Here is a 21,150-nt window from a genome sequence, read left to right on the forward strand (position 1 = left end):
GCCATTGGTCAGACCACACTTGGAGAACTGTGAGCAGTTTTGCGCTTCTTATCAAAGAAAAGATGTGCTGGCATTGGAATGGTTGAGGGAGGTTCACCAGAATGATTCGAGGAATGAAAGGGTTAATGTACAAGGAACATTTTATGGCTCTGGGTTTGTACTCACTGGAGTTTAAAATAGCGAGGGGGGAATCTCATTGAAACCTATCAAATATTAAAAGACCTAAATAGGTTGGATATGGAGAGGATGTTTCCTATAGAGGGGGAGTCTGGGACAAGAAGGCACAGCTGCACATTAGAGGGACATCCACTTAGAACAGGGATGAGAAGGAACTTCCTTAGACAGAGGTTGGTAAATCTGTGAAACTTATTGCCATAGACAGCTGTAGAGACCAAATCATTGGGTATATTTAAAATGGAGATTGGTAGGTTAAGAGCATCAAAGGCTATGCGAGAAGGCAGGAGAATTATGTTGAGAGGGATAATAAATTAGTCATGATCAAATGGCAGTGCAGATTCAATGGGCCAAATGGCCTAATTCTGCTCCAAAGTTTTATGATCCTTCTATTCTGAGACTGTGCCCTCTGGTCCTAGATTCTCCTATTTTTGGAAACATCCTCTCCACGCCCACTCTATCCAGGCCTTTCAATATTCAATAGGTTTCACTGAGATCTCCCCTCATTATTCTGAACTACTGTGAGTACAGGCCCACAGCCATCACAAGTTCTTCATACATTACCTTTTCATTCCCGAGATCATTCTTGTGAACCGCCTCTACATCCACTCCAACACTTACTTAGATAAGGGGACCAAAACTGCTCGTAGTACTCCAAATGCTGTACAAAGCCTCATGAAGGTCTAAGAAGGATATAAAAAGGTTTAAGATAGAACATGGGATTGTGATGTTTTGACAGAGAGAGATACAGTAAGTAACAGGGGAGAACTGAATAATAAAAAATATTCTCACTTCAAAGTGTGTTCAGAAAAGGAGTGGATTGGACGCTGATGAAAGATAATGTTGCAGTGCTGAAGAGAAAAGATACTTCGGAGAAGTTTAGTGTTAAGAAACAATAGAGATACCTGTACACATTGCGGGGGGGGGGGGGGGTGGCATTCTGTAAGCCCCTGATGTGTGAGGAGAGTAAAGGAGAAAATTTACAAGCAAATTGAAGAGAATATGAAAGAGTAGAGATAATGGAAGAGAAAAAAATTTCCTAACATTACAGAAAATGGTAATAATACAAGAAACCTTCTTCAAGATAATATAGACTAGTGAAATGGGGGATGTAATAGTTCAACTCTAATGAAGAAAAATATGATTATATATCATATTTTCATTATACATCATATATCATATTTTATAATTTTATAGAGAGACATCGTTGCACGGTGGGAACAAGTTTCATCAGGAGTGAGCCATAATTTGAAGTATCGAGTGAGAGAGACATTGTTGCAAGGTGGGAGCCATTTGTAAAGAACAAGTCTCATCCAGAGTGAATTTTATTTGAGCCAAAAAAAAAGAAGAGGTGTAAGCAGAGCAGCCATTGTTGGAGTGGGCCAGGGTTAGAGTGGGAGGCTCTGGCTCAACAGGCTTGGGCAAGCATAGGTGGAGGTTCTAAGTAAGTTTCTAGATTTTTTTTCTCTTTCTTTGCCTATTAGTACATAGCTAGGACACTCACAATAGGTCTACAGTTAGTAGTATGCTTTCTGTGTCAGATGTGGAAACTCTGGGAGACCTTCAGTCTCCCTGATAACTATATCTACATGAAGAGCATTGAGCTGCAGCTCCCTAGACACCATGTTAAGGAACTTGAGTTGCTGCTCAATGACCTTTGGCTCCTATGGGAGAATGAGGAGGTGACAGTAAGAGCTACAGGGAGGTAGTCACCCCTAGGTTGCAGGAGACGGGAGAGGGAAAGGGAATAGGCAGTCAGTGTAGAGTATCCTTGTGGACATTCCCCTCAATAATATGTATACGGCTTTGGATACTGTTGCGGGAATAACCTACCAGGAAAAAGCCATAGTGACCCTGGCACTGGGTCTGGCTCTGTGGCTCAGGTGGGAGAAGAGGACTGCATAGTGGTAGCAGATTCCATAGTCAGAGGGGCAGACTGGAGATTCTGTGGGCATGAAAAAGAAATCCAGATGGTATTTTACCTGCCAGGTGGCAGTGTCGGAGATGTCTCAGATCAGGTCCGCAGTGTTCTGAAGGGGGAGGGTGAGCAACCAGAATTTATGGTACATATCAATAGCAATGGCATCAGCAGGAAAAGGGAGGAGGTATTAAAGAGAGAAAATAGCAAGTTAAATGGAAAGCTGAAAAGCTGGACCTCCAGGGTAGTAATCTCCAGATTGCTGCCTGTGACATGTGCCAGTGAGGGTAAGAATAGGATGATTTGGCAGATGAATGTGTGGCTGAGGAACTGGTGTAGGCAGCAGGGTTTCAGAGTTCTGAATCCCTGGGATCTCTTCTTGGGAAGGCGATGACCTGTAGAAAAAGGACAGGTTACACCTGAACACGAGGAGGACTAATATCCCTGTGGGCAGATTTGCTAGAGCTGTTGGGAAGGGTTTAAACAAATTTGGCGGGGGGGGGGGGTGGTGAGAATCAGAAACGAGAACTGAGGATGGGGCAGTTGGTGTACCAGTAGATGCAGTGTGTGGTGAGACTATGAGGAAGGATAGGCAGATATTAGGGCAAAATTGCAGTCAGTGGGATGAGTCAAAGAGTAACTGGGGACAAAATCAAAAAGGGTTATGAATACAGGTTGGCCATTGCTATATTTGAATACACACAGTATACAGAACAAGGTAGATGGTCTTGTTGCACTGTTAGAGAGTGGCAGATAGAACATTGTCAGCATCACTGAGTCATACTTGAAAGAAGATCATAGTCGGGAGCTGAACATCTAAAGATACACGTTGTATCCAAAGGATAGGCAGGTAGATAGAGGGGACAGGGTAGCTCTTTTGGTAAACAATGAAATCAAATCCTTATAAAGAGATGGAAGGATCAAAAGATTGTGAATCTTTGTGGGTAGAGTTGAGAAACTGCAAGGATAAAAAGACCATGATGGGATTTAGAAACAGGCCTTCGAATAATAGCCAATACGTGGGATACATATTACAATGGGAGATAGAAAATGCATGTGAAAAGGGCAATGTTACAACAGTCAAAGGGGATTTTGATATACAGGTAGATTGGGAAAATCAGGTTGGTGCCTGATCCCAAGATAAGGAATTTGCAGAACACCTACAAAATGGCTTTTTAGAGCAAATTGTGGTTGAACCTACTAGGGGAAAGGCACTACTGGGTAGGGTGTTAGATAATGAACCAGATTTGATAAGGTAGAGAAACCCATAGGAGGTAGTGATCATAATAGGATAGAATTCACCCTGCAGTCTGAGAGAAAGATAAAGTCAGATGCATCAGTATTACAGTGCATTAAAGAAAATTACAGCGGCATGAGAGGGAAGCTGGTCAAAGTTGACTGGAAGGAGACGCTAGCAGGGTTGATGTCACAACAACAATGGCTAGAGTTTCTGGAGGCAATTTGGAAGTTGCTGGATAGATACATTCCAAAGATGAAGAACTATTCTGAAGGAAGGATGAGGCAACCATGACTGACAAGGGAAGTCAAACACAGTATAAAAGGAAAGGAAGGGACATAAAGTAAAGCAAAAATTAGTGGGAAGTCAGAGGATTGGGAAGCTTTTAAAAGCTAACAGAAAGCAACTAAAAAGCCTATAACAAGAGAAAAGATGAAATATGAAGGAAAGCTGGCCAATAAAAGAGAATACCAAAAGTTTTTTTCAGAGTAAAAGAGAGACAACAGTGGATATCAGACCATTGGAAAATTACACTGAAGAGGTAATAATGGGAGGAAAGAAATGATGGACAAATTTAATAAGTATTTTGCATCAGTCTTCCCTGTGGAGGACACTAGCAGACTGTCATGGAGTAGAAGTGAGTGTTGTTGGTATAGGAAAAGGTGCTTGGAAAGCTAAAAGGTATGAAAATAGATAAGTCACCTTGACCAGATACGCTCCAACCCAGGGTTCTGAAAGAGGTAACTGAAGAGATTGTGGAAGCATTAGTAATTATCTTTGAAGAATCACTAGAATCTGGCATGGTTCCAGACAACTGGAAAATTGCAATGTCACTCCACTCTTTTGAGAAGGGATGGATACAGAAGAAAGGGAATTACAGGCCAGTTACCCTGATTTCAGTGATTGGGAAGACATTGGGAGTCCATTATAATTGATGAGATTTTGGGTACTTGATAAAATAGACCAAAGTCAGCATGGTTTCCTTAAGGGGAAAACTTGTCTGACGAATCTGTTTGAATTCTTTAAGTAACTTTGTTTTTGTACTCTGAACAGTAAGGAAGTTATGATGAACATTTACAAAACACTAATTCAGCCACAAATGGACTATCGTGTCTTGTTCTGAAGAGCACTTTAAAGGAGCAATGTGAAGGTTTTAGAGAGGATATGGGAGAGATTTCCTGGAATAATTCCAGGGATGAAGCATTTTTGTTTCATGGACAGACTGAAGAACATAAAAAATAGGAGCAGGAAAAAACCATACAGCTCTCCAAACCTGCTGGTCTTTGACCTCACACCATTTTCCTACCCTATCCTGATATACTTTGATTACTGATACATGTCTATCTCTCTTTTCAATGTAATCAATAGCTGAGCCTCCACAGCTCTCCATGGTATACAGCCTCCACAATTCACCAACCACAGAGCCAAGGGAAACATCTTTCCCATATCTGTAGTTGAAAATATTTCTTTTTCCCTGTCTTCTTGAAACAGAGGAGCATGAGAGGGAATATAATAGTAGTATATAAAATCATTGAAGGACCCAACAGAGAAAATGGAGAAAAAACACCTGTTGCCAGAAGGTGGAAGAACAAGGGACACAGAACAAATGTGATTTGCAAAAGAACCTCAAGTAATAGTGAATCTGAAAGCTCTGCCCGGGTTGGAGGAGGTTGGGGTCTTGGTATAGTGGAAATGTATTTAATCTTGGGATTGAAAGGGAAATTAAATAAGAAAGGAAGTAGCTTGTCAGGCTTTGGAGAGAGGACAGTGATATGGATGAGCTGGAATGACCCAGTACAGAGCCAGCACATTCTTAATTTCATGATCTATCCAAGTCAAATATTTGCTCTGAAGCTGTCGTTGTAAGATAAACAGATGCTTCACCTATGAGCTAATCAATATGCTTACTCACAGAGTGTTAGTCCTTTATCTTGATCCTCCTTTTTAATGGCAAGTGATTAAGACTAAAATTCACATTAAACAGGACCTACATTATAGGCATCTTTGATTAGCTGAACCACATTACTGGAATCCTCTTTCAATTCTCCCACTGCAGACTTTGGAATCATGGTACTTAGATCCTAGAATGAAGCCAAAAGATTAATGAGAAGATATTTTTATTACTTCATGGTGCTAGAAGAAGACCGTAAAAAGAAAGTCTGCAGTGTAAAGAGGTATGACCTTGCAGCAAGAACCAGGAAAAATAAAATATTTTACATTGTTCATTAGTAGTGAATAGAATTTGATTATTTTTAAAACCCTTTGGGTGCTATTAGGCTCTCAAAACATTGGATAACTTATTGATAAACTCACAAGAGTTGTGCTTATTGGGAGCATAAATTAGAACAATTGGGTTAATAACACATTGGCAACATCTGTCTTTTGTTTTGTTTAGGTTCAACTTTTGTGAAGATTTAAGTAACTTTTATGTTCCATGTTCGAGTCTTCATAGCCTGTCTGTTGATTCTTTATTCCTTCCCCTTTCAGGTAGTTAACCATCATTAAATGTATCTGCACTATTCAATAAAGTGTAGAATTTTTCTTTTATTGTCTATTGTACGTTTCTCGAAAAAAAAACACTTTTCTATACCCAAAGATAAAACGCATTTAATTTTTAAAGTACAACATAATTTTTTTTCTGCATAGAAATGTGACTCCTATTTATGGAAGAAGGGAGCTATTATACTTTTGGCTATCTTTGGAAACAACAAAAATTAAATTCCTTGTTAACAGTTGGCTGAATGGTGACTTTAATTATTATCCAATAGAGAAGAACTCAATGAAAGTTAACCTTAGCATGTTGACTTTACCCTAGACAAAACTAAATTGTCACAGCATTTGGATCATTTATTTGGTATGTACAATTCACATCAGGGGGCAATCCAGTAGAAGACTGGTTCTCATTGTTTTGAGAAGAAAAAAAAGCTTGTGGAAGACAAACTCTTGATTAAATATTATAAAGGTCATGGTTAATTGATATTTTGATGTTTTCTCCCACGCCTCTGAGATCAGAAAAATGTTTCATGATTTCCCTGTTATTAACTGCTAATTCACTTGTTATAGTTCGTATTCAAGATGTTCTGTTCTTCTTTCACATTTTTAAGGTAAAATTCTATAAATTATTAGTTGATCAATTTATATTTTTGTGAAAGCCAATTGCAGAGGCTTTTATGATAGATAGGTAACTTGGCACTTTTCACTTTTCTGTGAAATCATACCATGATCATGGCAAAAATTCAATGGCAAAATTGTACTACAACAAATGAACTAACACATTGACTTTATTGTTAATAGTTAAATATTAACTTTTGTCTGAAATGATTACCTGGTATATTGGCATTATCTTACTTGTAACGGCAAAAATGGGTTGAATGTTATTTTCTGCCAATTTAGCAGCCAACTCAGCCACAGACGGATAGTCCTAGAAAACAGACATCAGAAAAAAAGATAAAATGCGTTATTAATATCGGGATAGGGGAAATGAACAGCAACTGTTACATCACATACTGAACAATGGGATTAGTATTTACATAAAACACAAAAGAATTCATGGCTTCATTCAGAAATGAAACTAGCTTTGTGGGCCAGCATCTCAACTAATAAACTACCAGATTTTCTTTGACATTGATTTCAGACTGAAAGCTCAACCTGTTTACTTGATAAATGAAGACTACCCAGCTTCACAATGAACATTGATTGGTTGATTCACAGCTTGTGACTGTGCTGCCCATAATTTCAGCTGCCTTGACTCAAACTCAAAAGTATCAGACAATCTTTCTATATGGAACTCACATTCCAGATAGTGCAGTGGTACTAATGTTACACAATTAACAGTTATGATTCTGTTATTAAATTTCAATTCTTCATTGATGGTGTGACTTTTAAAATCATCAATAAATAGCATACAAAAATTTGCTTGTCCAAGACACAAGAGTATCTACATTTGAGCAACATACATCAAAGTTGCTGGTGAACGCAGCAGGCCAGGCAGCATCTATAGGAAGAGGTGCAGTCGACGTTTCAGGCCGAGACCCTTCGTCAGTATCTACATTTGGCTCCATTGCTTTCTTAAGTAGAAAACATTTTCTGTGATTGCAGAAGTAACCCAGTATTGAATTGCATTTCCTTTCATTTTGAGTCCCATGTTGTGATAGGACTGAAATAGATTGGTGGAGTATTGACGGGATGAGAGAGCTCTTAGTTATTCAGGGGAGATTTACAGGAATAATTCCAGAGATGAAGCACTTTTGTGAAGAACATAAAAAGTAGGAGTATGAAAGAGCATTCAGCTCTTCAAACCTGCTGGTCTTTGACCTCACACCATTTTCCTACCCTATCCTGATATACTTTGATTACTGATACATGTCTATCTCTCTTTTCAATGTAATCAACAGCTGAGCCTCCACAGCTCTCCATGGTAGACAGCCTCCACAATTCACTGTTACGAGAATACACATAAAATTAAGATGTTTGCTGGCCTGGGCTAGCATCAGTGGCATCAGCAGTTGGTCTGCCACCTGCCCTCAGGGGAAGGAGAGATAAGGAACAATGGAGCAGCGTCTGGAGATGTGTAATGAAGGGATGTGGGAGAGAGAGCTGTCTGGAGCGGCTCCCCCCTTTGAACCCTGAACTGTTTGAAGTGATGGACAGGCGATACCCCAGCAGGGGGATAAAAAGGGACAGGTTCGCTAAGACAGACACACACGCCACCCGAGGTAACAAGACCCTGGAAGCGGTGCGCCTCTCACGAGTGGGTGAGAAGTGCCAGACAACGACAAGGGTGGAAAGGTACGATCAGCGGGAACCCGGTGTGTGTCCGCCCTTGCCTGGGTGCCGGGTTCACTGCAGAGGATCGACCGCATCTGGAGGAGGGGTCACAGTCGGTGACCTCAGGTGACATCACCAAGGACCCGCCCAAAAGTTGCTTGTGAGCCATCCCGCTGGTCTGTGAGTGAAGCCGTTCTGAATGATAAGTTGTTCCTATTCTATGTCTCTCTTCCCCCACGTTGTCCACCGCCATGGCAACGATTACTGCGAACTGAACTACTAACTGGACTGAACTTTGAGTCATTTTGAAATTGGTCATTTACCCCTAGACAACGATAGAGCTTGATTGATGCTGTTATCTTAATGTTGTGCACATGTGTGTTTATCATCACTGAACTGTTGCATTTATTATCCTTTCGATTACTGTGTTGCTTGTTTCTTTAATAAAACTTTCTTAGTTCTAGTACTCCAGACTCCAACTGAGTGATCCATTTCTGCTGGTTTGGCAACCCAGTTACGGGGTACGTAACATAAGTGGGGGCTCGTCCGGGATTTTGAACGCTAAATTTGGGACGGAGTAAATTGATTGGGTTAAAATTCCCGAAAGAAAGAAAAGACAAACAGCAGAAATGGAGGTTGAGGAATTTATAAAGGCGCCGACCTTGGAGGCATTAGAGGATGCCAGGAAATCGGAATTGATAGCTGTAGCCAAACGGGTGAATCTTGCTAAGGTGAAGTCGACAATGAGGAGAGAGGAGATACACAGAGCTATTGTAGAGCACTATGTATCTAAAGGTGTGTTTCCCCAAGGTGAGCTGGGGGTGGTGTCTATTGAAAAACCTGCTGGAGACGCGGTACAGGTACAGCTTGAAAAACTGAGACTCGAGCACGAGTTCCGGGTACGGCAGTTAGAAAGGCAGGAGAGAGAGTTAGAAAGGCGGGAGAAAGAGAGAGAGTTAGAAAGGCGGGAGAAAGAGAGAGAGTTAGAAAGGCGGGAGAGAGAGAAAGAGTTAGAAAGGCGGGAGAGAGAGAAAGAGGTAGAAAGGCAAGAGAGAGAAAGACAGTTGGAGAGAGAGGAGAAACAGAGGGAAAGGGAATTTGAGCTGGAGAAGTTAAAGATAAGGGCCGAGCAGGGGCTCGTGCCGAACCAAGGTGGAGGGTTCCGGGCGACCCAGGAGGTTAGGCTGGTTCCCCCATTTGACGATACCGATGTGGATCGGTACTTTCTCCACTTCGAAAAGGTGGCTATAAGTCAGGAATGGCCGAGGGATAAGTGGGTTGTTTTACTTCAGAGTGTACTGAAAGGGAAGGCCCAACAAGCTTACTCCGCTTTATCCGCGGAAGATGCCCAGAGGTATGAGGTGGTGAAGGAGGCCATCCTCAGGATTTATGAGTTGGTCCCGGAGGCATACCGGCAGAGGTTCCGGAATGCGAGGAAGCGGTGGGACCGCACGTATTTGGAGTTTGCTCGTGAGATGCAAACATATTGTGAGCGTTGGTGCGCCTCGAAAGGGGTAGAGGGGGATTATGACAGACTGCTGCAACTGATTCTGATTGAGCAGTTTAAAGGTTGTGTCCCTGAGGGTATGAGACCCTACCTCGATGAGAAAGAGGCAGCCACGTTAGCCGCAACTGCTAAGTTAGCGGATGAGTATGCGTTGACGCATAAAATGAAGGTTGCCCCGAGTAAAGGCTACCAGAAGGGTAGTCAGGACGGCGGGAAGAGTCCACCGGAAAAGTCAGAAAGTAAGCCGGGGACTAGTGAAAAGGATAAGGTAGACCGGGAGCAGTCTGGTAGGAAGTCTCCTGGGGTCGTCTGTTATAATTGTGGGAAAGCCGGACACTTTGCGTCCAGGTGCTTTGCCCCAAGGAAGGAGACGGGGAAAGGAAAAGCGGAAATTTTGAATGGCTGTATCGAGCTGTTAAGCGAACCGCTAGGGAAGGACAGGTCTGAAAAAGTCCAGGAAGGGCGCGAGAGGTTTATCTCGGCCGGACTGGTGTCAGTGAAAAAGAGGTTAAAACCAGTTCCAGTGCGGATCTGGAGAGACACGGGAGCGTGTCAGTCACTAATACTGAAGAGTGTATTAGAGTTTAGCTCAGAGACCCAGACTGGGGAGGTAGAGGTCAAAGGTGCTGGGGAAGGGACAGAGTCAGTCCCTTTGCACCAGATACATTTACAGAGCAACCTAGTCTCTGGACTAGTCACGATCGGGGTGAGGTCCGAATTACCGATGAAAGACGTGGAAGTCTTGCTCGGTAATGACATCGCCGGAGGAATCGTGTTCCCAGTCGTGAGATTGACAGGTCAGCCTGCCAGCATTGAGGCCCCGCCCGCGATGGTGAATTTGGCTGAAACATTTCTGCCAACCTTGTATGAGACAGGGTGTAGTGAGATAAGAGGTAGTGAGGGAGCTGGGACGGACGTAGCAGTAGCCAGGAAAGAATTTGTGCAGATGCAGGAGCGAGACGAGGGGCTGATGGTTTTTGCCGAGACAGCCCTCTCTGACACAGCCTTGACAAGGGAACTAGTAGGCTATTGTGCGGATGAGGAAGTGCTAAGGAAGAAAGGGAAATCAAGTACAGCATCCGCAGATGAGGAGTGGGGGGTGGTGCAAAAGAGTTATGGGGATGAGGTTTTTAACATGGCCCACGAGGCACCCCCCGGTGGACATTTTGCGGTGCTGGAGGAAACAGTTGGTGGAATCATGAAAGAGATTTACCGGCTGCCCAGGGGGAAAAATGTTATTGATCATGACCGACGCGAACTGAGACGGTCACCGGCTTTTGATATGCTAACAAACCTAGTCGGTGTTAGCGTGGAAATCCATGAAGCTAGGGGCCCCCTGCTAAGAGAAAAAAACCATTTTGAAAAGATTAGGATGGGATCGGTCAGATGGGAGAAGGCTATTGTTTTGGCCAGGTCTACTGATAAGGTCTCTCCCTTAATCCCCGAAGGAGTAATTAAACGACTCGCACCCATGTGTTTGATTGTCCCGAGGAAATGCAAAGAACTGGGACGTTGGGCGATTGTGGTTACAATAGGGCAGCCAAGTAAACAACACCCATATTTTTCGAGTAATTCAGTGACTAAAGGTCTGATGAACACAGAGGTGTGTATTGGCAATTTAACACGGCTGTCTGAAGCCAGCTTGATAGTGAACCTTGAAAAAAATGAATTCGGCCACACGAGGGTCACTTACCTGGGAATTGTGGTGACACAGGGGCAGCTGGCAGCGATGCAAGCTACAGTGCAGGCTATCGCTGACCTCCCAACCCCGACAGACAAGAGGGCCCTCAGAAGGCTTTTGGAGATGGTGGGGTACTGCAGGAAGTTTTGCAATAACTCTGCGGTCAATACCCGTCCCCCTCCTACTAAGCCCTTGCGAGAGAAAATTGAGTCGGAATGGGATGACCCTTGTTGTTGTGGTCCGGGACAAAACCAAATGAGAGGTTACATTGGTCGCAATTCATCAGTGTTTTTGGCCACTATGAAGTTTGCTGAGTTGGAGCCTGGTCTAAGGGATTATTAATAACACGTGTAAAAGGAACAGAAAATGTGATGACTGTCTGTCAAGGTGTTGACAGCTTCACATTCTCTGTATTAGCCAAATAGCTGATAAAGATGTATATTGTGTATGTATCAGATAATGTCATGTTTGTAATTTTTACCTCCCGGTAAAAATCCTTAAAGGGGGGAAGTGTTACGAGAATACACATAAAATTAAGATGTTTGCTGGCCTGGGCTAGCATCAGTGGCATCAGCAGTTGGTCTGCCACCTGCCCTCAGGGGAAGGAGAGATAAGGAACAATGGAGCAGCGTCTGGAGATGTGTAATGAAGGGATGTGGGAGAGAGAGCTGTCTGGAGCGGCTCCCCCCTTTGAACCCTGAACTGTTTGAAGTGATGGACAGGCGATACCCCAGCAGGGGGATAAAAAGGGACAGGTTCGCTAAGACAGACACACACGCCACCCGAGGTAACAAGACCCTGGAAGCGGTGCGCCTCTCACGAGTGGGTGAGAAGTGCCAGACAACGACAAGGGTGGAAAGGTACGATCAGCGGGAACCCGGTGTGTGTCCGCCCTTGCCTGGGTGCCGGGTTCACTGCAGAGGATCGACCGCATCTGGAGGAGGGGTCACAGTCGGTGACCTCAGGTGACATCACCAAGGACCCGCCCAAAAGTTGCTTGTGAGCCATCCCGCTGGTCTGTGAGTGAAGCCGTTCTGAATGATAAGTTGTTCCTATTCTATGTCTCTCTTCCCCCACGTTGTCCACCGCCATGGCAACGATTACTGCAAACTGAACTACTAACTGGACTGAACTTTGAGTCATTTTGAAATTGGTCATTTACCCCTAGACAACGATAGAGCTTGATTGATGCTGTTATCTTAATGTTGTGCACATGTGTGTTTATCATCACTGAACTGTTGCATTTATTATCCTTTCGATTACTGTGTTGCTTGTTTCTTTAATAAAACTTTCTTAGTTCTAGTACTCCAGACTCCAACTGAGTGATCCATTTCTGCTGGTTTGGCAACCCAGTTACGGGGTACGTAACATCACCAACCACCGAGCCAAGGGAAACATCTTTCCCATATCTGTAGTTGAAAATATTTCATTTTCACTGTTCTTTTTGAAACAGAGGAGCATGAGAGGGAATATAATAGTAGTATTTAAAATCATTGAAGGACCCAACAGAGAAAATGGAGAAAAAAAACACCTGTTGCTAGAAGGGGTAAGAACAAGGGGCACAGAATGAATGTGATTTGTAGAAGAACCTCAAGTAATAGGTGGAAAAGATGACATGAGCAACAGTTGTGATTCTGTCAGTAAATTTCAATTCTTCATTGATGGTGGGGCTTTTGAAATCAGTCAATAAATAACATGCATAAATTTGCTTGTCCAAGACATGAGAGTATTATCTATATTTATTTTCAGCTCTGTGGCTATCTTTTTCTCTGTGATTACAGAAATAACACAGTACTGCACAGCACTCATTTACTTTCTTTTTGAGCCCCAAGTTTGTGGTCAAACATTCATTTTTGTGAAATTTTCTGTCTAGTCTATGGTTGTATTGTTTTAGTTTGCTTTCACGGCATTAATGGCAAAGCCAACAACTCTTAGTCAACCTTTATCATCAAAGATGCTTTCTTGGACTGTTGCCACCAATGTAACGGAGACATGCTGACTAGTGCATTAACTGGTCTACTGGGCCATTTCAGAGCTCAGTTAAAATTCAACTACATTCCTCTTGTTGATAAGTCAAATATAGTCCAGACTGGCAAAGGACAGCCAAGCACCAGTTAATCCATCCAAGACCATAAATATTTCTCAAATACTGTATGGTGTTGCTATATGAGCCATTGGTGAGTAATGGGTACGACTGTGAATGAGTGATTATCATTTGCAATCCCAATTTATGTTGGAGTTAAATAAAATTAGATAGGACTGAAATAGACTGGTGGAGTATTGAGGGGGATGAGGGAGTTCTTAGTTATTCCTAATTTTCCGCCTCATCACAATGAATAATCAAGAAATCTCTGCTTTAAATTATCAAACATTTGCAGGATTATGGTTTTAAACATTCAAGAATGTCTGGCTACAAGCAAAAATAACTGCTGCATTTCAGTACCATTGATAATGCAACATTTATTCCAAATGAATTATTATTCGTACTTGATCAAAATTTGACACCGAGTTATGTCCAGAAATATTAGGACAAGTGAGCATAAGGTTGGGCAATGAAATAGACCTGAAAGAGAAAGAGAAGTAGAGATGTCAGGAAAAGATTCCAGTTCACGCTGTTGGCAGCTGAAACGATGAACACAAACAGAGGGACGAAGGGTCTCGGCCCGAAAAATCAACTGTACCTCTTCCTAGAGATGCTGCCTGGCCTGCTGCGTTCACCAGCAACTTTTATGTGTGTTGCTTGCAATTCCAGCATCTGCAGATTTCCTCGTGATTGCGAACACAAATAGAGGTGTAGCTAACTTTGACAATAATCAATCGAATTGGGGAAGCCTGGGTTTCAGAGGGCTATCCTTAGACCAGTGTCATGAAGCAACATGAAAACAGGAGTGAGAATTTTAAAATCTGTTCTGGGAGTCAGAATGTGACAGCAGGCAGAAAGCAGATCTGTGAGCAGGTCTTAGTGAAAGTTAGGATATAAAAATCAGAGCACTGGATGCTCTCATTGTGACAGAAAGTAAAATTAGTTAGACTAGCCAGGAGAGTATTGCAATAGTTTTCTCTGGAGGGGAACAAAACAACGGATGAACTTTCTAGCAGCAAATAAACAGACATGGGGCAGACTCAAAGAATGTTAGACATGTGAAGTAGGTGGTCTTCATAACTCACCGACACATGAGGTGAAGCTTGCCTCTGAATGCAATATGACAAGATCTTGATCAGTTTGGTTAAGTTTCATTCAAATGTCAGGGAGACAATGGGGTCTGTGGAGAGTAAGTTGTGATGGGAAACAGGCTTTTGCACATTGGTTGTCTGTCCATCTTGTGTGTGGTGTTCCACTGATTCTATTGTGTTTCTTTGTATTTACTGTGAATGCCCATAACAAAATGAATCACACTATATACCATATAGTGACATATGGTATGTGTACTTTGCTAATGAATTTATTTTGAACTTTGAAATTTATAGTATGTTTTATATTTTGAGGTTAGATTTTCAACCCACAGTGATTGAGATTGAGATTTGCACCATGGAGATTGCCACTGTTTTTCTTTTTTGACCCAATAGACTCTACTGTGAGAAGTGATAGCTGACAGGCTTTCTACTGCTTTGTAAATGGGCATTATTGTACGTATTGGAAGATCTCATTCTACATAATTCCTGTTGTTAAGCTGATATTGCCAGCAAGGTTAGAGCTTAAAAGTTATGCTTTAATGAACTGCAGCAAGATGTGAGATACAACAGCCATTTCTTTCCCTTTGCCACTCATCCATCCTTGTACCAACTAAATGAAGCTTAACAAATAATTGGAAGCCAGTGCTGAACCTCCCTCTGAAACAGTCCACGAGTCAAAGCAAATAAAGAACGGGTGAATGTAGTTCTGTTCTGCCATCAACCAAGTGACATTGCTTCTCAGCTGCAACATTTAGGCCCCTCATTGAATGCTTGGACAGTTCTGTTCATGTGGACAACTTAGAGGCTACACTTACATATTTTGTGTCATCTTCATAAAAGCCGTCTCTATTGAGATGGCACTTGCCATCATTGGGTGTTAGGATTGCTCCAAGCTTCCCATCTCCAGCAAAGTGAAATCCATCATCTGAAGTGTAAACAAGAAGACGCGTGACGTTGCGCCACCCAATCCGCTCCTGTGGGGAACAATGTTCATTTTAGCCAGGTATATAACCTTTAAGCAAGCCTTTACAAAAGTATACGTTTCAATCATTTTACTCACTTGAAAATGTACTGAAGCAATATTTAAATTTTGTACTTTCAGCTTATACTAATGGACGGGGGCAGCAGACAGTGACAGAGAGAGTGATTGAGTAACAGAGAGAGAATCTCAGTAGATGTGGAGCAATCTGGCATCCCTACTGATGTTTTGTTCCTTGCCCCAACTCAGTTCCCTATTTTCTCCTTGTGGCAAATAGTCAAAAATGTTTCCATCCATGTGAGAGTATGCAAGTGACATCTAAGTAAGGGAAATATAACAAATGCCTTTTCACCTTTGTAGACAATGTCCATAAGATTGCTGTTTAGACCAAAAGGTGGCAGCTTGGCCTTAGAATTTTTCAGAAGAAGGTCTTAGAGGTCTATATAACTGCTAGTAGCTTAATAACTATTAAGTATGTGCAGTATTTACCTGGAGATATTAAACAAAAATTATGCACTTCGTTGCTGTTGTTTTGTATGGCAGGTGTTTTCTCTTCAAACTTCTAATTGTTTTTTGTCAAGCCACTCCTCCAGCTCATGGCCGCATCAATGGACCATGGCAAAGCTGTCTCGGATCTTGGTGAGAGCGCATGGTGGGACCAGGTGGAGGATGTCCTGTGTTGGGGCACCACAGGGGCAGGCTGGGGTTTGTCAGGCACACCACTGGTGTAGTGTCTGTGCTCTTTTGGCATGCCAACTTCTGAGTCTATTTGCAGCTGTCCAGTTTTTTCTGGCAGCGAGGAGCGAGATGGAGCGAGGTCCATCCAAGACCTGGATTAGCATGTAGACATCGTGTGAAGGCTTGCATGCTTCAAGGACTCCATCAGGCGAGGCCAGCTCAGGGCCACTCATGTTGGAGCGGCTGTCGACGAGAAGCCAGACGAAGATTGATCCAACCCCGGCTCCCGAACGGACAGACTCGTGTCTGCCCCTCCCAGGCCACACTTCATCGTGAATCAATTGTACACTAATTGCTTTAAAAGCAAGCAAAGAAATGTAACATTTAAAATTTCTTCACTTATTTTCAAAGCAATGAAAGACACAGGCAAGCCAAGGAGTAGAACTCGGAATATGCCAAGTAGTGAAAATTGGGCCATGATTGAGGACAGCAAAGGACCTGGGAAAACAGCCTGAGAAGAATGGTGAAAGTGAAAGCCAGTGCTACCTGCACTGTACAATTGTAAGTTTGGGAACAGTTAAGCTCTGCAAGAAACTGCCTTACCCCACACACTGCTGCTTGCATCATGGCGTCCAGGCCTGCCTCCGGAGGATCCAGATTTCCAGAAATAGATTGTTTTCCGACCTCTTGAGAGAATACATTTGCATCATCTGTCAGGTCGAGGACATGCCTGAAATCAAATGGAGGCTGACATTTCTCATTTTTATCAGGGCATGGATTTTTCATCTTCTCTTTATGGGTGTTAACGAAGGGTAGTACTCTCTTGTCCACAAAAGAACCAAATCCTACAAACAATGGAAGTCATTATTTAAGAGTTTGTTGTGGATTTTATTTATTTACATTGGATGTTAATTGGTCACTCAACCATGAGAAAGTCGAGTACCATGTACACAAGAAATTCTGCTTTGCTGAAAATCCAAAGCAACATACTGAGAATGCTGGAGGAACTTGGCAGGGGGAAGATCCTCCCACCTGGCTTCACCTGTCACCTTCCAGCTATCCTCCTTCCCTTCCTCCCACCTTTTTATTCTGGCGTCTTCCCTTTTCCTTTCCAGTCCCTGAAGAAGGGTCTCAGCCCAAAACATCGACTGGTTATTCATTTCCATAAATGCTGCCTCTCCTACTGAGTTCCTCCGGCATTTTCTGTGTGTTGTAGCCTGGCACAAAGACCAGATTGTCATTTGGAAGCCTGCGTTTACTGTTGTTGCTTCCATTTAGCTAGCTGCTATTATCTCAGATGCATTACAATCATTTAGCAGAACTGAACAGCCACCTCCCAAATCTTGATGTACATTATACTTAATGTTGTCAATGGACAAAAAGAGCTTACGAAACTGTTTCCTGTAAAGCCACATTAGTTTCATAGCTATTGCGTGATATAAGGCTAATGCTTATTGCAGTATAAAATGAATTCCCTCTTGTAGTACCTCAAAATGAAAAGTAGAATCCAAATTGAATCAGAGTCAGAATTAGGCATATTATCACTGATGTATGTTGTGAAATTCACATCAAAGTTGCTGGAGAACGCAGCAGGCCAGGCAGCATCTCTAGGAAGAGGTAGAGTCGACGTTTCGGACCGAGACCCTTCGTCAGGACTAACTGAAAGAAGAGCTAGTAAGAGATTTGAAAGTGGGAGGGGGAGGGGGAGATCCAAAATGATAGGAGAAGACAGGAGGGGGAGGGATGGAGCCAAGAGCTGGACAGGTGATTGGCAAAGGGGATACGAGAGGATCATGGGACAGGAGGCCCAGGGAGAAGGAAAAGGGGGAAAAAACCCAGAGGATGGGCAAGGAGTATAGTCAGAGGGACAGAGGGAGAAAAAGGAGAAAGAGAGAGAGAAAGAATGTGTGTATATAAATAAATAATGGATGCGGTACGGGGGGAGGTGGGGCATTAGCGGAAGTTAGAGAAGTCAATGTTCATGCCATCAGGTTGGAGGCTACCCAGACGGAATATAAGGTGTTGTTCCTCCAAGCTGAGTGTGGTTTCATCTTTACAGTAGAGGAGGCCGTGGATAGACATATCCGAATGGGAATGGGATGTGGAATTAAAATGTGTGGCCACTGGGAGATCCTGCTTTCTCCGGCGGACAGAGCGTAGGTGTTCAGCAAAACGGTCTCCCAGTCTGCGTCGGGTCTCCCCAATATATAGAAGGCCACATTGGGAGCACCAGACACAGTATATCACCCCAGCCGACTCACAGGTGAAGTGTCGCCTCAACTGGAAGGACTGTCTGGGGCCCTGAATGGTGGTAAGGGAGGAAGTGTAAGGGCATGTGTAGCACTTGTTCGTTCACCAGCAACTTTGATATGTGTTGCTTGAATTTCCAGCATCTGCAGAATTCCTCGTGTTGCGAAATTTGTTATTTTGCAGCAGCACAACAGTGCAAGACACAACAGTTACTAATTAAATAAATATTGCAAAAGATAAATAACGAGATAGTGTTCATGGGTTCATGCACCATTCAGAAATGTGATGTTGAAACAGAAGAATCTGTTTCTGAAATGTTTTGTGTGCTTCTCAGGCTCCTGTACCTGCTCCGCAAGGGTAGTAAGAAAAGGGGGCATGTCCGGAGTGGCGAGGGTCCTTAATGATGGCCACTGCCTTCTTGAGGCACTACCTCATTAAGATGTTCTTGATAGCGGAGAGGCCCGTGCTGGCGATGGAGCTGGCTAAGTCTACAAGTCTCTACAGCCTCCTGTGATCCTGTACTTTGGAGGCTCCAATCCAGGCTGCTATTCAACCAGTCAGAATACTCTCCACTGTACATCTGTAAATAGTTGCAGAGTCTTTGGTGACATACAAGATCTCCTAAAACCCCTAATGGAGTAGAATCACTGATGTGCCACCTTCATGACTGCATCAATATGTTGTGTCCAGGATAGATCTTTTGAGATGTTGATGCCCAGGAACTTAAAAGCTGCTTACCCTTTCCACAACTGACACTTTTTAGTTCATTTTCCAACAGAAAACTGGTTCCATGGAAGAATGTAACTGGCATTTGTGGTAATAAGACAGCATTAAAAATAATTAGTGTGCTCATATCGTCATGGCAATGCTTTTGTTGAGGATATATCGAGAAGTCAGAAGCAAGTAAGTGTTCTTCTGAAGATGGCCATCTTGGTCACCTGCAAGCAATTCTATGAAAATCGGTTATTTTAAGAATATTGAAAAATTTGAGTTTTATTTCCCTAATATTTGAGAGTAAAACCATTTGTTAATGCTTCACCAAACAAACAGTGTTGCGTCAGTAATAAAAGAGAAAACTACACCGAAGGACTGCAGTGGATAACCTACCTGAGTTTTAGAACTGAGCAAGCTGTAAATGGGATATTGACCGGTTGCTGACTTTCTTAATTATAACATGATCGGGGTGCAGCAATATATTTCTTGAGGAAATCTTCAATTTCTCAAGAAGGAATGATGAGAAAATCTAATTCTCCACCACAGGAGCACAGGGTGAGTGGCACTTAAATGTACGTTGAGGCTTAATTATTTCTAAGTTTTAACCAGTATTGAAAAGTTTATATTTTATTTAATATTTCTGATTATATCTTAACCTTTAAAACTGTGAATTAAACTCAGTTGAAAAACAGGTTGTTAAACTGCCAATTAAACAAGACCTTAATGAAATTCATATCTAATAAATCCTCTTTTTAAAATTATGCTCTGCCCTAAGACAGGAAAGCGTCTTTTACTGTGGAAGAGGATTGCTTGCCTCCAAGTCTGTGAAACAAAATACAAACTTTGAAAGGATATGTTATTCTACTAGATTTCTGAGCTTCTTAATTCATAGTAAGCAAAACAGAACATGGTGGGCTCACCAATTTTGATAGATTTAGTGACACTTGTCAAGGCTTGAAGAAGCTCTTTTCCCAGATTCTTCACTTTCTGCAAGTCATCTTTCATGGAATAGGACAGGTCCATGAGATAGTACAGATCAACAGGGTAACCTTCAGCACGCTTAAATTTCACCTCAATTGTCTGCGAGCTGCCTAAAACACAAAGCAATGTATCTATTAAGGAACCAGTCACCAAAAACTGAAAAGGAACAATCTCACTGTTCTTTGTTCTTTGCTTCATGGTGAAATCTTAAAACTTTCAGCAATTTAATGTTGCACAATGTAAGTTACAAAATAACATATCATTAGGGTTTTTTTCCAATATAATTTGACTCTGCTCCAAAGCCCTAAGTGGTATATCAATAATCTATTGGTTAACTCCAGAAATTCCAAATGTACCTCCCAAAGGCATCACCTCCTTTGCTCTTCTCTAAAAGACAGACACACACACACAACTAATTTTTGACAATAACATTTCTAGTTAAGTCTCCTTAGGCAAATTAAACACATATTAAAGACTTCAGAACATAGGAGCAGGAATGGGCCATTTGGTTCACTGAGATTTCTCCACCATGGTAGATCTTCTAGCTCAACATATTTTCCTGCCCTTTACCAATATCTCTGTTGTGAATGCAATCAATTAAGCAATCAATGAAAGTCCCTCCACAGCCTTCAAAGATAGAAAATTCTGAAGATTCACTGCCCTTTTCCTCCTAAATAAAGCCCACCCTTTATTTTAGGACTCTGATATTTAGTTCTCAGCTCCTTAGATTGGAAAATTTCTAACTCGCTGAGCCCATATAAAATTTGGATTTCATTGAGAGCACCTCTCATTCTTCTAAACTCGAAAGTATTATGACCCATCTATGCAATATGCTCTCATATGACAAGCCTATCTTCCCTGGGACCTGTCTGGTGAGTCTCTGTCCAACAAGAGCTTTAGGTAAGGAGATTCTTGTGCTTAAATCCTCAAGCAATAGGTACCAACATACTATTTGTCTTTTAGCTGTCTTCAGTGCCTTCACTAATGTCACCAAAATGCACAGGTCCTCATACACACCAACATTTCTCCATCTTTCACCATTTAAAAAGTACTCAGAATTTCTATTTTTCTACCAAAGTGGATGGCCTTA

The 21,150-nt window shown here is 42.3% G+C and overlaps 1 protein-coding gene across 2 annotated transcripts in view; it reads right to left on the bottom strand.

Moving 5' to 3' along the window:
- Nucleotides 1–21,150, bottom strand: part of LOC134348397 (integrin beta-2-like) — a 113,337-nt gene that overhangs the window by 35,924 nt on the left and 56,263 nt on the right. For both annotated transcript variants that reach the window (XM_063051699.1, XM_063051697.1), the window contains exons 5-9: nucleotides 20,000–20,170; nucleotides 16,719–16,960; nucleotides 15,274–15,432; nucleotides 6,655–6,750; nucleotides 5,321–5,410 (exon numbers count right to left, since the gene is read on the bottom strand). In XM_063051699.1, the coding sequence (XP_062907769.1) occupies nucleotides 5,321–5,410; nucleotides 6,655–6,750; nucleotides 15,274–15,432; nucleotides 16,719–16,960; nucleotides 20,000–20,170 (758 nt within the window). The remainder of the gene's footprint in view (nucleotides 1–5,320; nucleotides 5,411–6,654; nucleotides 6,751–15,273; nucleotides 15,433–16,718; nucleotides 16,961–19,999; nucleotides 20,171–21,150) is intronic.

This window comes from Mobula hypostoma, chromosome 6 (assembly GCF_963921235.1).
Source record: "Mobula hypostoma chromosome 6, sMobHyp1.1, whole genome shotgun sequence".
Classification (NCBI taxonomy): Eukaryota; Metazoa; Chordata; class Chondrichthyes; order Myliobatiformes; family Myliobatidae; genus Mobula; species Mobula hypostoma.